The sequence below is a fragment of the Lactuca sativa genome, chromosome 2, assembly GCF_002870075.4.
Source record: "Lactuca sativa cultivar Salinas chromosome 2, Lsat_Salinas_v11, whole genome shotgun sequence".
Classification (NCBI taxonomy): Eukaryota; Viridiplantae; Streptophyta; class Magnoliopsida; order Asterales; family Asteraceae; genus Lactuca; species Lactuca sativa.
Genome location: NC_056624.2, coordinates 45,346,634 through 45,365,856, shown reverse-complemented (window position 1 = coordinate 45,365,856; position 19,223 = coordinate 45,346,634). Strand labels below are relative to the sequence as shown.

Below are 19,223 nucleotides of genomic sequence, written 5' to 3'. Positions count from 1 at the left end.
TTTCTTCAAGATCTTATCCAAGTATGTACTTTGGCTCAGTCCTATTAGACGTTTTGATCTATCTCTATAGATATTTATACCAAGTATGTATGCAGCTTCTCCTAGATCTTTCATAGCAAAACAACTCCCAAGCCACGTCTTAACACCTTGCAACGCCGGGATATCGTTTCCTATAAGGAGTATGTCATCCACATACAACACTAGGAAGACTACATTACTCCCACTAGCTTTGATATATACGCAGAACTCTCCTTCACTTCTTGAAAAAACAAACTCCTTGATCTTTTCATGAAAGCAAAGGTTCCAGCTGCGAGACGCTTGTTTTAGTCCATATATGGACCTTTCAAGCTTACACACTCTATTTGGATATTTTCGTTCTATGAAACCCTCAGGTTGTGCCATGTACACTTCCTCTGTGAGTTTTCCATTAAGGAAAGCGGTCTTCACATCCATTTTCCATACTTCAGAATCATGAAAAGCTGCTATGGCAAGTAATATCCTAATAGACTTGATCTTGGCTACTGGTGAAAAATTTTCTTCATAATCAATTCCTTGAGTCTGAGTGTAACCCTTTGCTACCAACCTAGCCTTGAACGTGTGCACATCCCCATCCATGCTTGTCTTCTTCTTGAAGATCCATTTGCACCCAACAATTTTAGTGTCAGGTGCAGGATCAACCAAATTCCAAACTGGCTCATGCATAGACTGAATATCTCTCTCCATGCTTTCCTTCCACTTAGCAGCCTCAGTGCCTGTCATTGCTTCCTTATAGTTGGATGGTTCATCCATATCAACCACTGTATGATCATTGATCAATACGTCTCCTTATGTGCTCACATGGAAACCATAGAACTCAGGAGGATAACGAACTCTATTGGATCTGCGAAGGGGAGGTGGAGATATATCATTTTGCTCAACAGGTCGCTCAACCCCGGTTTGAGGTTCCTCAACGGGTTGTTGCACCTCAGGTTGAGTGCTAGTGTCTACTAAAGGTTCTTCTTCATTCGTCTCTTGAAGCTCTTCAAGGTCTATATGGCTCCCACTGTCCTCTTTGGAAATGAGATCCCTTTCAAGGAAGAATCGCCTTCGAGCAACAAACACTTTGTTTTCCGAAGGCTTGTAGAACAAGTATCCAAACAAATTTTATGGATAACCAATGAAGTAACACTTCTCTGACCGGGGTTCGAGCTTGTCATTCGCCTCGCGACGAACAAAAGCTTCGCGTCCCCAAACCTTTATATGTGCTAGAGAAGGACGTGTCCCACTCCACATTTCAGAGGTTTTTTAGCAACCTTCTTAGTAGGTACGAGGTTTAGGATATGGGTGGCTGTCTCTAAGGCATACCCCCAAAAAGATATCGGAAGTGTAGCTCGACTCATCATAGATCGAACCATGTCTAACAAAGTTTAATTTCTCCTTTCAGCCACACCATTCAACTGCGGTGTTCTGGGAGGAGATAATTGTGAAACTATTCCACAATTCTTTAGATGATCGTAGAATTCAAGACTTAAATATTCTCCACCCCTGTTGGATCGGAGCATCTTGATCTTTCTGCCCAATTGGTTCTCTACTTCATTTTGAAACTCTTTGAACACCTCAAACATTTCTGACTTATGCTTGATTAGATAGATATATCCATATCTACTAAAATCGTCAGTAAAAGTCACGAAGTATCTTTCCATGTCTTGTGGCAGATCTGAAGGGTCCACAAACATCTATGTGGATGAGGTCCAACAAATCCTTGCCTCTTTCACAGTGACCTGTGAATGGCGCTTTTGTCATCTTGCCAAGTAAGCAAGATTCGCATACATCGTCCAATTTGAGGTCGAATGATTCCAAGATTCCATCATATTGGAGCTTGGCAATGCGTTTCTTGTTTATATCGCCAAGTCAACAATGCCACAGACATGATTTATCTAATTCACTTTTAGACGAACCTACATTCATTATTAGTTTATCAACATCACCATCACCATCACAAACAATACTTTCATACACACCATTACAAGGACTAGCTTTAAAAATAAAACAACCATTCTTATAAACCAAAATGTCACCATTATCATTATCAAAAGAAAAACAAAAACCATCCTTATAAAGTGCATGAAAGGAAATAATGTTTCGTACCATATCAGGCGAGTAGAAACAATTTAATAAACTAAGATAAACACCACCACTAACCATGAGCTCATAGTTCCCAATCCTTGTAATAGCTGACTTGTGCCTGTTTCCCATGATTAGGTTGAGCTCACGATGCTTCAACTTCTTACTTTGTCTTAGTCTCTGCATATCAGAGCAAATGTGAGTACCACACCCTGTATCAAGAATCCAAGAACTAGAAGTAGATGTGCTATGGAGTTCTATCATGAACATACCTGAAGTGCCAGCCACCTTGACTTTGTCCTTCTTAAGGTCCTTGAGGTATTTAGGGCAGCTACGTTTCCAGTGTCCCTTTTCCTGGCAATAAAAACAAATGGCTTCACTTAGATCAACAGAAGGAGTTATTTCAGCTTGAGCCCTTTTCTTGGGAGCAAGTTTAGACTGTCTGACCTTACCCTAACCCTTTCCTTTGGGTTGATGATAGCTTATTTTATTTCTTTCTTTTTATTAGTTTATTTTAGATTTTTAGTTTTTTTATTAGTATTGCATTGTATTTTAATTAATTTCTTTATCATGGATCGTATCGGGGACTTGTTATGTTGCATGAAGAATTTTGCAGGGTTTTGGAGCTTTTTGTGATTGTGGATTAGAGTGAAGACGGCTTAGTGGGCTCCCGAGGCATTGTTGGGCTTGGCGGAATCAAAGAAGAAGAATTGGGCTTTTAAAGTTGATGGCTTGGATTATTTGGGCTTGTGAAGATGGATCATAAATTTCTAATTTTGGGTTTGGAGCATCCATTTGGTAGCTAAATGATGATTGGTGGATTCAAATTACATGGACAAGGGGGGGACCAAAGGAATCTTTGGTAGTAAAAGGGTGGAGTAGTGGAATGGTGGACCAATGGCAACACAGCAGCGTTTGCGCGGGTGGAATTTCAGCTGCACGGGTACCCGCGCAACTGCCCAGTTTTGGGCATTTTGGTCATTTGGCTCACCATAACCTGGGGGGATCAGTTTCACCATTGGAGACCTGCAAAATGCGATTTTGGGAGCTAGAAACCATTTCCTCTCATCTTTCCAAATCTTAGGTAGTTTCTTTATGCAATTAGATTATTATTCTTGTTACTTTGTTGCCATGAGTGGCTAATACTCTTATTTGGTTGACTTTGGCTGAAAACCAGTGAATGCTTGTGGTTTTTGAAGGATTTATGTTGATTATCAATGTTGGATATAGGGTCTAAGTGATGGGTTTTAGCCATAAGAACTTTCCTATGTGCGCATGCAAAACCCTAATGCTTGGATCTAGGCTTTCTAATAAACATGCTTTGAATCCAAGACTTCTAATTTACTAATTAGGTTATACAAGAACATTAAAACAGATCTAGAATCATACCTTTGAGTTCCTTGTTGATCTTGAGGTCTTGGAGCTTCTAGAGTCACAAATGTCACTCCTCTAATGGCTTACAAACACCAATAGCAATAAGAATGATTTAGGAGAGAGGAGAGGGGAGGAATTCGACCAGAGTTCTCTTGCTTTTTCAGAAGTTACGAATTCCCTATGCCATGGGGTCTATTTATACTTGTAGATTCCTTAAGGATTACAGATAAGTCCCTATCAGATAATCTTCTCTTAAGGCTATCCAAATCCATTCCTAGATAACTCTAATGGACGATTTTAGCTATCCTAATCCTCTTAGAATTCGTCCATAGTATATCCAAATGGATTTACAGTTTAAAGCTTAACTATCAAACAATTGACAGTTTATACCCCTTTATTTAATTAATCTCTTTAAGTCACCAAATTAATTCTAATTAATTCTATGACTTATATTAATCAAATAACAAATATATTACTCATTATATTATTCCCATAATATATTAATAATATTTATTCTCCCTTAATAAATCATCCTATCAAGTTGCTATGGTGAAGGCAACCCAAAAGGACCATGCACAACCGGATATAGTTACAGCCTTAGACACTATTCCAACACTAAGTCCATAACTTTATTTGGTATATACTTGACCCGACCCGGCATGGTCCATTTGGGTTGCATGGCATTGCAATACTTGGATAGACTAAATGAGAGAATAAGGCACTTATGATTATTAATATATTATAAGTTCTAATATATTAATAATAGTATTATTTAATTAGTATTGATCAAGTATTAATCTAGTATTAATTTGGTGATCAAGTTCAAACTAATTAAATATATGGGGTTGATTATGACAATCATCTAAACTTTTATAGTGGATTAAATGATCCATGGTTTATGGGTTATGGATATAACCATTTGGAGCTCCATGGATAGTCCATGGGATTTACAAACCCATGGGTCATGAGAATGGAAGAGTCATGACAATTATGAGTCTTCATGATGAAACCTTAATTGTGACACCACTATAAAAGGGACCCCATGGCTAGGAAAATGTGACCTAGTGTTTCTAGAGAGGGAATAACCGATTTTGAGTGATAGAAGTATTCTCTCAAGTTATTCCAAGTTTTGTGGTCTTGTGTGAAGCATTTGAGGCACAACATTTGGGGTGCTAGGCTCACAAAGTCTTGAAGGAATCCAAGCAACAACAAGGTATGTATTTCTACTAGTTTTATATTTTTATGTAATCCCCATGCCATGCTAGTTAGGAAATAACCTTGAAAAAGAAATTTGCATGTATATATTGAAAACATAGATTCAAGGTTATTAGGGTTGTATGTACACTTAGGACGTGTTAGAATGCTCAAAACCCATTAATCAATTTATTCCATGTTTATGATTATAGTTTGCAATTCTTATGCTTGTTTGATGCTTTGATCATGAGCTTAGTAATTGAATGAGCAATTGTTGATTTGTTTCTTTGATTTTGCATTGGATCATTGAATTTATATAGAACAAAAGTTTTACGATGGTAGAAATCATCTCTAGCTTATGAATCATAACTCCTTTATGGACGTGTAAGCATTTGACATCCTCTAGGAATTGGGGATTCCTTCATTCTTAAGGCTAATTGATTTCTTGGGATCAATTGCTTCAATTGACCCTTGATCTTAATTAAGAAGGTGTGTTGTGGGCTTCCCCAACCTCCATAATACCTATGAGGAATCTTGGCATCTCATGCTTCATGATTGCTATAACCAATTTGGGATGAAGGATAAGCTTTGTATTAGATCCTAATGATAAACACATAAATGTTCATCGTGTTGAATTGCCATAGTTAACCAATTATTCCCAACCTTTGAGCATCTCATCAACTTGCTTAATTTCAAGATTTTTAATTATTCAAGTTTTTTTAGTTTTCAAGGAATCGAACACCCCCCCCCCCTCTTTTAGTCTAATTGTAGTTAATTAGTTTAATTACACTAGTTCTTTTGGATTGCATTGGTGATTGAATACAACCATTTCCCCGAGGATTGATACCCCTTTTTACCATTATATTACATTTTATTTGCAAAGAAAGGGTGTAATTTGCTTGGTGGACTTGACATCCCATCAATTTTTGGCGTCGTTGCCAGGGAAATTGGTTGTTGTTATTTGATTGTTTATGCCTAGGTCTACAAGAACCGGTGAACTACTCTACAATCCAGAAATTGAAAAAGAAGCAAAAAGGTTGAAAATTTTAGCAAAACAAGCAAAGCAACAACAACTTGTTCAAGCTTCTTCATCAGCTCCACTAATCAACATAGAAGATCAAGTTCATACTTCAAGTGATACCGACACCGAAACGAGTTCTCCAATTGTTGGTCAATCCTTTGAAGACATTCCTTTTGAAAAATACATAGCCATGAATCACACTCCACCTCTCAATCCTAACCCAAACCCAAACCCAAACAATCAGGACACCAATACCCCACCCCAACCACCAAGACAATAACAACAAGAACCTCTCATTGATATGCCACCTTGGAATCAAGCCCCTACTCAAAACCAACCCAATTACCAACCACAAAACCAAAACTTCCACCAAAACAATCAACCTCAAAACAATGCCTTTCAAGTTCAACAACAAGTACATTACCCAAATCCACCTAATTACCAACACCCTCCAATGCATCAACCCCCAATGTATCCACCACAACAACTCCCTTATCACCAATACCCTAACTACCAACCTTATCCACCACAAATGAACCACCAATACCCACCCTACCAACAATATCCCAATTACATGCAACAATATCCCAATCACCCCAACCCACCCAACCCTCCTCAAGAGTTGACACTTAGACAAATGATGGAGACGGATGTTACTCACACACCTCTTGGTATTGTTTATCTCGCAAACCGTCGGGGAATTGAATTGAAGTCAAGTTTCATACATCAACTTACCAAGTTCCATGGTTTGGATAGAGAAGATCCTCAAAGGCATTTGAAGTCCTTTCACATGATATGTGTTAGAATGTTGCCCGAAAATGTGACATTGGATGATTTCAAGCTAACCGCCTTCCCACTCACCTTGGAAAATAAAGCTAGAGAATGGTTATTCAACTTGCCACCGGGATCTATTCACACATGGGAAGAGTTACTCAAGGCCTTCAATAGCAAGTTCTATCCTGCCTCCCGGACATCAAGTCAAAGAAGTGACATTTTGGGGATTCGTCAATGGGAGAATGAGACTTTTCATGATTTTTAGGAGCGATTCAACAACTTGTGTACAAGTTGCCCTCAACACAACATTCCCGAACAACTACTTCTTCAACAATTTTATGAGGGAATGAATGGAAAAGATAGGAGGATGATTGATGCTTCAAGTGGTGGTGACATCTTCAACAAGACACCCCAAGAGATAAGATCCCTTTTTGGAACCATTTCTCAAAATCAACGAAACTTTGGAACCTGAAATGAAATGAAGAGAAATTCTCCACAAGTGGTTGGTGAAGTTAGAAACACTCAACACTTGGAATCAAAGCTCTTGGATTTGACTAATGTTCTAAGTCAAATGGTGGTGGGAAGTGGTCAACAATTGATGGTGTGTGGCATTTGTGCAATGACGGGGCATTATACGGATAAGTGTCCCTCACTTAGTAACGAACCGGAAGATGTGAATGCAATGGGAGGATATCAAGTTCAACCAAGACCCATGGGATTTCAAAACAATTTCAACCCAAATTGGAGGAACAACCCACACAATCCATATCCACCAAAGAAAAACCCACCAAAAATTTTGATGAGACCTCAACATCCACAATACCCCTCTCAAAAACCTCCATATCCACAACCTTCTTTTCACCCTCCAAACTACCAACAACCTCCGCAACAAGGCCAATCAAGTGGTAACCATCAAATGAGCCTTCAAGAACTTGTTACTTCTATTGCTCAAATTCAAACCCAATTTCAACAAGAAACCGAGAACACCTTCTCCAACATTCAAGCACAAATTGGAGACTTGGCCACCGCTCTCAACAAGATGGAACAAAGGTGTAAACTTCCATCTCAAACCGAGAAGAACCCCAATGCGAGTGCAATAACTTTGCGAAGTGGGAAAACACTTGGAGAAAGTAACCCTAAGAGAGTCTCAAGAGAAGACAAAGATGAAGTTATTATAGTGGAACCTTCAAAAGTTGTAACTCCTCCAAAGGAACCGGTTGTGCCAAACGTTGATCAACCCGACTCTTCCAACAAGAATGTCAAGCCATTGGTTATACCACCACCATTCCCATCCCGTTGGCTTCATCAAAGAAAAAGGAGGATGAAAAGGAATTTCTTGAAACCTTCTGCAAAGTCCAAATCAACATTCCCTTATTGGATGCAATCAAGCAAATACCACGCTATGCCAAATTCCTTAAGGATTTATGCACCAATAAGAGGAAATTTAAGGCGAATGAAAAGATTCAAGTCAATGCAAATGTGTCCGCGGTTATCCAAAAGAAGTTACCACCCAAATGCAAGGACCTGGGAATGTTCGCTATTCCATGCACAATTGGTGATTTACATGTTGAAAGTGCAATGCTAGATCTTGGAGCTTCAATAAATGTGATGCCCTACTCGGTTTTTCAATCTCTCAATGTTGGACCTTTGGAAGAAACCGGAGTGATAATTCAATTAGCGGACAAGTCAAGTGTATTTCCAAGAGGCGTGTTAGAAGATGTACTAGTGCAAGTCAATCAACTAGTATTTCCCGCGGACTTCTATGTCATTAACCTTGAAGAGAAGACTCCGTCCAAGTCATCTATGATTCTCCTTGGAAGACCCTTCATGAATACCGCTCACACGATTATTGATGTTCATAATGGGAAGATCACCATGGAGTTCGATGGCGAGACCATTCACTTCAACATCTTTAATGCCATGAGGTATCCTAGCAATATTTCTCCATTGTATCGGGTCGATGTGATTGAACCAATCATCCAACAACTATTCGAGTTACCATATGGAGATATTTTGAAGATGGTGCTCAACTTGAGTCTTGATTGTGAAATTTTGAAGAAAACATTGGATATGTACACAATGGACTCCGAAGTTGAAGAGATTGTGAAGATTTTAGAAGTTAACAATTCCACAAAGAAGGATGTTTCTCAAGTTTCCTTATCTCATTCTCCAAACAAGATTCCCCCTTCAATAATCCAACCACCCACACTTGAATTGAAAGTTTTGCCTAGCCTTTTGAAGTACGTTTATCTAGGTCAAGACAAATCTCTTCCGGTGATCATCTCCTCTCAATTGAAAGACTTTGAAGAAAATCAATTGCTTGAAGTATTGAAGGAACATAAAGAAGCAATGGGATGGACGATAGCGGATATCAAGGGGATAAGTCCTAATATTTGCACTCACAAGATCCTCATGGAAGATGATTGTAAACCTAGAAGAGAAGCTCAACGACCATTAAATCCTCCCATGATGGAAGTTGTTAAGGAAGAAATCATCAAGCTCCTTGATGCAGACATGATTTACCTGATTTCCGACTCCAAATGGGTTAGTTCAGTCCAAGTGGTTCCCAAGAAAACAGGAATCACAGTTGTAGAGAATAACAAGGGCGTAGTGGTACCCACTCGAGTCCAAAATGGATGGAGGGTATGCATTGATTATAGAAAGTTAAATTCAAGCACACGAAAAGATCATTTCCCTCTTCCTTTCATCGACCAAATGCTCGAGAGATTGGCGGGAAAATCACATTATTGTTGCCTCGATGGATACTCGGGTTTTCATCAAATACTCGTTGCACCCGAAGATCAAGACAAGACGACCTTCACATGCCCCTTTGGTACGTTTGCCTACAAGCAGATGCCATTTGGATTATGCAATGCCCCTGCCACATTCCAAATATGCATGGTGAGAATTTTTTCCGAGTATGTAGAGAATATAATTAAGGTATTTATGGACGACTTCACGGTGTAGGGCAATTCGTTTGACGAATGCTTGGATAATCTTAAGAAGATTTTGAAAAGGTGCATTGAGAAAAAGTTAGTATTAAACTTTGAGAAGTGTCACTTTATGGTCAATCAAGGCATCATCTTGGGTCATATTGTCTCCAAAAAGGGAATTGAAGTTGATAAAGCCAAAATTGATGTCATCCAAACCCTTCCTTACCCAACATGTGCTAGAGAAGTGCGATCTTTCTTGGGCCATGTGGGATTCTATAGAAGATTTATCAAAGATTTCTCGAAGATCACGCGACCGATGTGCCTCCTTCTCCAAAAGGATGTTAACTTTGACTTCAATGTTTCATGCCAAGAAGCCTTTGACAAACTAAAAGACTTTCTCACCCCCCCCCCTATAATCCAACCTCCAAATTGGGAGCTTCCCTTTGAAATCACGTGCGATGCGAGCAATTTCGCCATTGGAGCGGTCTTAGGTCAAAAGGAGGGCAAAGCATCACATGTCATCTACTATGCCTCCAAAACCTTGGACAATGCGCAAGCCAACTATTCCACCACCGAGAAAGAACTTCTAGCTATTGTCTTTGCATTGGAGAAATTCCGGCAATACCTTCTAGGGACAAAAGTAATTGTGTACTCCGATCATGCCGCCTTGAAATACCTCATGACCAAGAAAGATGCCAAGCCACGGTTAATTAGGTGGATTCTTCTCTTACAAGAATTCGATCTTGAGATAAAGGACAAAAGTGGTGCCAAAAACTTAGTTGCGGATCATCTAAGCCGGTTGCATATTGGTAGTTCATCTTCTTCCATTCTAGATGAATTCCTGGATGAACATCTCTTCTACATTTCAAACACTATTCCATGGTATGCGGATATTGTGAACTACTTGGTTACGAAAGAAATTCCACATGCGTTTACCAAGCACCAAAAGGCCAAGTTGAAGAGTGATTCCAAATACTACATATGGGACGATCCTTATCTTTGGAAACATTGTCCGGATCAACTAATACGGAGGTGTGTTCACCAAAATGAAGTCGAATCCATCTTGAAGTTTTGCCATGAGTATGCATGCGGAGGAAATTTTGGTCAAAACAAAACCATGCGAAAGGTGCTCGAATGCGGACTCGTTTGGCCCACAATGTCAAGAGATACTTATCTATTTTGCAAGAGTTGTGATAAATGTCAAAGAATTGGAACAATATCCATGAAGAATGAAATGACTCAAAACCCCATCCTCATTTGTGAGATCTTTGATGTATGAGGAATCGATTTTATGGGCCCATTCCCCGTTTCTTTTGGATATACTTATATACTCTTGGCGGTTGATTACGTCTCGAAGTGGGTGGAAGCAAAGGCAACACGGCATGATGATTCTAAAACGGTAATTGACTTCTTGAAATCCAACATTCGCAAGATATGGTGTACCAAGAGCTTTGGTGAGTGATAGGGGCACTCATTTTTGCAATAAAATGATGGAAGCCATGACAAAGAGATATGGTGTCACACACCGGATATCGACCACATCATCCACAAACAAATGACCAAGCTGAAGTGTCAAATCAAGAAGTCAAACAAATTCTTGAGAAGACGGTTAACACTACACGAAAATATTGGAGCTTGAAGTTAGAAGATGCATTGTGGGCGTATCGGACCGCCTACAAAACTCCAATTGGTATGTCTCCATTCCGCCTCGTCTATGGAAAGTCTTGTCATTTACCGGTGGAATTGGAACACAAGGCATATTGGGCGGTTAAAAAGTGCAATTTCAATCTTGAAGAAAGTGGAAAGCAACGAAAAATGCAACTTCAAGAAATCGAGGAGTTGAGGAACGAGTCTTATGCAAATGCAAGCATCTACAAAGACAAGACAAAATCGTTTCATGACAAGCACATCACTCGAAAGCATTTTTATTTCGGGCCAAAAAGTTCTTCTTTATCATTCACGCTTAAAGTTATTCCCGGGAAAGTTGCGATCTCGATGGCACGGATCTTTTATTGTTATAAAAGTGTTTGATCATGGTGCGGTTGAAATTAAGATTTTGGACACGAATCAAATATTCAAAGTGAATGGGTACCGCTTGAAACCTTTTTATGAAGGCTTTGACACGGGAGAATTTGACAACATAACAATGGAAAACTCGAATTACGAAGATTGACGGAAGCGGGACTATGTCTTGGCAAAGACTTTAAATAAATGGATTGTGAATAAATAATATCCTCTTGAAGTTTTGGGTGTTTCTAAACTTGAAGTTGGCCTAAAAATAAGCATATACAAGTCTTATAGTGATTTTGGTGAAGTTTAAAAATTTCCAAAAATTTGACTTTTGCACGGGTGCCCGCACAGACTTTGCGCGACTGACCCTAGCCACGCAAGTCCCGAGTTCCAAATTGCCCCCACATGGGATGCAATCTGATTTTTGCGCGCAGCCGGCTCCCCAACCCGCGCAAGTTCTGTGCAGCCGACTACCACCCTCACAACCTACTTGCGTGACTGCCTTCCACCCTCGTAGATTTTCGCGCGGCCAAGGCCAAATCCTTCCTCTTCTTTGCGAGACCAATGACGTTAATTCTTTATTTGCGTGACCCAGCCATCACCCGCGCAAAGTTTGCGAGGGTACCTGCGCAAATATGCCACTTTATAAGAAAATTTCGAGCCATTTCATATGCTTCCTTTGCGCAACCAAGCTTTCATCCATGTGTATTTAGGCATCCAAGAACTCCACCCACACATCATTGTGCAACCCATATGTTGCTTCCATACCGTCCTCGCGTGCCTCCTCCACCTTGATCCCGGTACGATCCTTCCTTACTCTCATCCTAAGCATTGAGGACAATGCTTCATTTTAAGCTTGGGGTGAGGTATTCTTATATTTTATTTTTAATTGCATTTAGGTTGTATATTGTTGCATTTAGAGTAAGTCATTTAGGTCATTCATAAAAAATTGCATAAAAATTTAAAATATATATATATATATATATATATATATATATATATATATATATATATATTGCATATTTTATTTCTTTCTTTTCTAATTTTCATACTTTTTGGATGCATTCTAGTTTAAGTTCATGCATTTTTGTTTTCTCTTGTCTTCTCATCCCTACAGGTACCATAGCGCCGAGTCATAAGTATTGAATCATAGATTGGTCCCGGGTCTTGATATGGAATTCCTTGTATTTGATGAATGGGACACGTTTTAAGCCTCACAGACCACTTTGAGACCACTTGTGTGGGGGTCAGATGCAGGTAGCTTGATTGGGTCTAGGTGCGGAGGGATGTGGTTGGTCATGCCAATGTGTGCGAGCAAAGACTAGCCCGGTAAGGTATTTTGAAGACATTGAAGACATTGAAGATATTGAAGACTCGCATCTTGGTTTTGGAAGGAGTACCCCTTAGTACTCCCGAGTCTTGTCCGATCCTTGCTTAGTTAGATTCTCACCACCTTTTTAGGATAGGTTATCATTTTTCTAGGGGTCTGGAGTAGATAGTTATATAGATTTTGTTTATCACACTTTGCATTGAGGTGCTTGATGAACTTTGAAGTGGGTCCCCTAATTCACATCTTTTGGGACCAAGTTTTTTCGGTAACACCCATTTTTGAGTCATATCCCACCCCTTTTTAGTTGATCTTGGCGCATTATCAATGATCATTAGGTGTTCATGTTAGCCTCCATCCTATCTTACATTGTGAAATTCCTTAGACCTTCCAAGAAGAAAACACAAAAAAATGAAGAAATTTGAAAAAGTGAAGACAATAAGAGCCTATAACAGATGATTCAAGAAAAGCAACAAAAAGAAAGAAGAAAAATAAAGAAAAAGAGCAACACGAAAAGAAGAACAAGGTTCCAAGTTCAAGACTTATGTTATATATAAAAAAACAAAAACAAAAAAAACAAAAAAAAAATGGAAATCAAGCAGCAAAGAAGACTGAAGACCAAATAAAAGAAGTTCAAGATTGAAGATTTAGGTTGTTAGGTTTAGATTTAGGTTAAGTAGAATTTTTATTTTTATTTTTTTATTATTTTTTTGTTTTATTTTTGATTTTTGGTGAGAAAAGGCCCCGACGATGAGACGGTAGACTGTAAAGGACAGTACAAGGGAGAAGCCTCTGAAACCGGATGTTTGCCCGGAGGTCGTGTTGCAAAGCCCTATTTCGTACTATACACTTTAGCCTGACAAATATAGGAATCATAGTGTGTGAAGAGGCGCCTTTCCTTCATGCACTATGGTCTACATTGGTGATTTAAAGTGCCCCCACTGGGCGCATCTCTGTTTCCTTTGTCTTGCACACCGCGACCGCATCCAGCCGTGATCTATTCGCCCATCAAGTGGTTAAGAATGTGGTTTATGGTTATAAAGCGGGGAACATTTTGAAGATGCGTAGGGTCCATTGAAGGACTAATTCTGACCATGTTGACTGATGTTGACCAAGTTCTATGGTATCTTTCTTTTTCTCTTTTTAGTTTAGCTCATCCCGAGCTCATTTTAGTCTTGTTCTAACTTGGGGACAAGTTAGGTTTAAGCTTGAGGTGATTTGATAGCTTATTTTATTTCTTTCTTTTTATTAGTTTATTTTAGATTTTTAGTTTTTTTTATTAGTATTGCATTGTATTTTAATTAATTTCTTTATCATAGATCGTATCGGGGACTTGTTATGTTGCATGAGGAATTTTGCAGGGTTTTGGAGCTTTTGTGATTGTGGATTAGAGTGAAGACGGCTTAGTGGGCTCCCGAGGCATTGTTGGGCTTGGCGGAATCAAAGAAGAAGAATTGGGCTTTTAAAGTTGATGGCTTGGATTATTTGGGCTTGTGAAGATGGATCATAAATTTCTAATTTTGGGTTTGGAGCATCCATTTGGTAGCTAAATGATGATTGGTGGATTCAAATTACATGGACAAGGGGGGACCAAAGGAATATTTGATAGTGGAAGGGTGGAGTAGTGGAATGGTGGACCAATGGCAACACAGCAGCGTTTGCGCGGGTGGAATTTCAGCTGCGCGGGTACCCGCGCAACTACCCAGTTTTGGGCATTTTGGTCATTTGGCTCACCATAACCTAGGGGGATCAGATCCATTAGCCACATTGACGATTTTTCACCATTGGAGACCTGCAAAAGTCGATTTTGGGAGCTAGAAACCATTTCCTCTCATCTTTCCAAATCTTAGGTAGTTTCTTTATGCAATTAGATTATTGTTCTTGTTACTTTGTTGCCTTGAGTGGCTAATACTCTTATTTGGTTGACTTTGGCTGAAAACCAGTGAATGTTTGTGGTTTTTGAAGGATTTATGTTGATTATCAATTTATTCCATGTTTATGATTCTAGTTTGCAATTCTTATGCTTGTTTGATGCTTTGATCATGAGCTTAGTAATTGAATGAGCAATTGTTGATTTGTTTCTTTGATTTTGCATTGGATCATTGAATTTATATAGAACAAAAGGTTTACGATGGTAGAAATCATCTCTAGCTTATGAATCATAACTCCTTTATGGATGTGTAAGCATTTGACATCCTCTAGGAATTGGGGATTCCTTCATTCTTAAGGCTAATTGATTTCTTGGGATCAATTGCTTCAATTGACCCTTGATCTTAATTAAGAAGGTGTGTTGTGGGCTTCCCCAACCTCCATACTACCTATGAGGAATCTTGGCATCTCATGCTTCATGATTGCTATAACCAATTTGGGATGAAGGATAAGCTTTGTATTAGATCCTAATGATAAACACATAAATGTTCATTGTGTTGAATTGCCATAGTTAACCAATTATTCCTAACCTTTGAGCATCTCATCAACTTGCTTAATTGCAAGATTTTTAATTATTCAAGTTTTTTTAGTTTTCAAGGAATCAAACACCCCCCCCCCCCCTCTTTTAGTCTAATTGTAGTTAATTAGTTTAATTACACTAGTTCTTTTGGATTGCATTGGTGATTGAATACAACCATTTCCCTGAGGATCGATACCCCTTTTTACCATTATATTACGTTTTATTTGCAAAGAAAGGGTGTAATTTGCTTGGTGGACTTGACATCCCATCAGTTGAGGCGCCCTTTTCCTTTTAGCAGAACTACGATCAACAGCCAATACTGGAGCAGTAGGGTTAGAGTTGTTGGGTTTCTTCATGCTCTCTTCAGCAGTTTTGAGCATGCCATGCAACTCCATCAAGGTCTTGTCAAGGCCATTCATATTGAAGTTCATGATGAACTAAGAATATGAACTAGTAAGCGAGTTCAAAACCATGTCTATGGCCAACTCCTTAGGCAACTCGACACCTAGATTCCCAAGTCTGTCTATGTACGACTTCATCTTTTGGACGTGTGCACACACAGAAGCTCCCTCTTGTAGTTTACATGTCATGAGGGACTTAACGATGTCGAATCGTTCTTGCCTAGCTTGCTCTTGGAACATCTCCTCGAGTTGCTGGTTTACGTCAAATGCACCCCATGTTTCAAAGTTCTTATGGATACCAGAAGCCATGGTCGCTAACATAAGGCAAGCCACTTTGGTTTATTCATCGTAATGCTTGTTGTAGGCAGTAACTTATTCTGGGGCAGGGTTCTCTCCAAGTATGGGAACATCTTCGTCGAGAAAATACTCTTTGTTCTCATATATTAACGTGATCCTCAAGGTCCTGATCCAATCAAGATAGTTGGATCCATCCTCCTTGAGTTTCTCCCTATTAAGAACCTGCATTAGAGAGAAGTTTAAGTTTTGAGTTAGAGGAGGAGGAGGAGGAAGATTATTGTTGTTTTTGTTTGCTTGGTTCGACATATACAAAAGATAAGATTCCAATTAGTTTGATACAAATCCTTAATTAGCAATTACCCTAAAACAAATTACTAGAATAAGGCTAGGATCCATATTTGGCTTCAGGATGTGTAAATGGATACCGTAAACACACCATGAAGTTATTTAGGTAGACAAAGCTCTTTGTCAATTTCAATCACTATGAAATTCCTAGATCTTTGAGATTCGTTGACTATCAACGACATGTTAATCTCGGATTATGTTCATCTCAAATTCAATGACGGGGATGCCGCGGATCATTGAATAGATGATGAATCACCCATACAAAATTGTGTGGTCCCCAGCTCAAGTTACGCTTGAGATTCGCGAGTCTCACATCATTCTCTACCTATACTCTCAAATTGATGTGTCGATTAACCACATGAGCTCCATCAACAAGTTATAAAGAGAATGTGCAATTTTTATGGATAACATAAGATTCACTTTTATTTAAATAAAACGAGATTTTGTTTTATACTTGTATTTAGAATACTTTTAGATTGACCATCATCACTATCAAACCCTTTCGGTAACTCCATCTCAAAATGCAATAGGGCGGTGAGAATGGTAAGTGTGAAGCATATTAAAAACCGACCTCATTAGGAATCATAGAGACCTCCTTAAACCCCTACATTAGAACGGGTGCGCCTAGTCGAGGTAAGACTGACAATGTTAATATTTAATATATGCAAGGATGCATATTGCAATTCTCTTATACATATAATAGATATGGATCTAACATATATACAAGGGTTAAATTTAAAACCTTTAAATTTAGTTGTCTATTTATTAATTCAAATTAATTACAATGATGTAATTTAATAATTAATAAAACATGAGGGGTTAATATTCAAATTTATAAAACTCTATTATAAATAATTTTAAAATATTTAAATCCCTATTTAAATAATAAATAAATATTCAAATTCAAATAAACATATTTAAATGATATTTATCTATTTTCAGATTTACACAATTAAAATTTGACATTTATCCATATTTATCAAAACTACAAATTCGAAAAATGAAGAAAAAATTGAAAATCCCGAATCTGCTGAGTTCATGTCGTGAACAACAGGTTCATGTTGTGACCTACGATTAGGGTTTTTTTTTTAAATTACAAATTTTTTAATTACTCTTTCATTATTCAGTTCCAAACAATTATTTTTCAGAAAATATGGATGTAGGGTGATAGTAACCACGAACCAATGGCTCTGATACCACTGTTGGGTAATACATGCATCAAATACACTCAATAACTAGACAGCGGAAGAATTGAAACAACAAAACAATTTACCTAAGTGTATATGCAACCTATGGATCTATGGCTTCATACTATTACTTCTACCCTACGAAATCCGAAAATACAAGGAAGAATGCTAACCTCTTTAGCAGCTAATGATCTTTGAGATTGACTCCTTGTGCGTGCCACCTTGTTTGGATGATGAGGATCCAAACTAGAATCCCTCTCTTGGTTCACACCCAATGAACTCAAAAGAGTAGAAACAAATATTAAACTAGGAGGGATGAACTAAAAAAAAGTTCTTCCACAATGAGGGAGAAAGAAGGTGGCGAATACTCAAGCCAAATGAGCAAGGATGAATGAATCCCTAAGGCCCTATTTACAGGCTTGGATATTTCCTAGGGTTTTATCCTTCCATCCATGTGGGAGAGGATAGGCTAAGAATGAAATTCCCTTTATCCAAAGGGAATTTCGTCCAACCCCCTTCATTCTAGGGTTATGGAATGTTTCCTGATTAACCAACTATTGATTAATTCACATTCAACCCTTCTATTAATTAAACTGTTAATTAATTCCCAAATTGTTTTCTAATTAGTTTCTAATTAATTATTAAACCATAATAATTAATAAACTAATTACTCCTATTATTTATTCAACTCAATTTTGAGTCTTGAGGGAAACCCAAGAGGACCCTGCTATTATTAGAGATATCACCAACTTGTTAATGACCTTGGACACACTTCCAAACAAGTTTTAGTTCATTTTGGTACCAGATATGAGATCTAGTGGTCTTGATTTCATTCCAGGAGCTTTAAGTTGCCCCTCTTAGTGTTTCTGCGGTTAAAGGTCCATAAAGTTGGTACCTTTAGAGTTTAAGACCATCCATGTTGAAGTTTGAGTCTTTTCCATGGAAGTAGAATGTTATACTTTGAGATTTGGTCTTTTAGGGGGGCATGCAAAGTCACCAAGTCAGTGACTTTATGGATTAAGACGTTGGAAAGGACTTGGATCTGTGATTGTAGCTTCTGAATCTAAGTATTAAGCACTCAATGGGAAAATGAATTAACAACAAAGTACGCTGAGCGTACAAGCAGGTATGCCCAGTACACACCATTTGGATAGTACGCTTAGCGTACATAGGAGTACGCCTAGCGTACTCAACAGTTATGGGCCTTATGGATTTTGGGCCTCGGTATGGGCCATGTAGGGGGATTTTGGTCCTTTGGGACTTAATAGGCCATCAAGAGTCAGATAATGTGGGCCAAGAAGATGTTTGGGCTTAGGGTAAGGCCCACAAGAGGGATTGGGCCCACTTTAGCAAATTAGTCCATTAGTGGGCCACTAGTGGATCTGGGAAGCCTATCCAATGTTGGGCTTTTTATATTATGAATTTGAGCCTTAGATATGGACCAACTTGGACAAAGGGTAAAATGGAGGATTATTGTTTTGAATTAAGTGATATTTTGGTATTGATAGATCTGGGATTCGAGAGATCAGCTGTTCGGGATTTTTGGTGAGGCAGCGATTTGGGAGTTCGATTCTTTAGTTCAAATCGGCAGTGCAAGGTGAGTTGTCCTCACTATATCAATAGGGTCTAAGGCACCAAAGCCGACCCTTTATGGTTTGTATATGTATTATGGCATGATATGTTTATTGATTACATCCTGGTAGTTAGGATGGTGAAATGCTTATGCTTAGTGACTAGTTAGGTCTGTATCCCGGTTATTGGGATGTTGCTATGATTAGTGATCTATTAGATCGGTTTGACTACAATAT

The 19,223-nt window shown here is 38.6% G+C and overlaps 1 protein-coding gene across 1 annotated transcript; it reads left to right on the top strand.

Moving 5' to 3' along the window:
* The first annotated feature begins 10,911 nt into the window (after positions 1-10,911).
* Positions 10,912-11,430, top strand: LOC111887173 (uncharacterized). The gene has a single exon (XM_023883329.1). It carries the CDS (start codon positions 10,912-10,914, stop codon positions 11,428-11,430), a length of 519 nt encoding a protein of 172 aa, XP_023739097.1.
* The last annotated feature ends 7,793 nt before the right edge of the window (positions 11,431-19,223 follow it).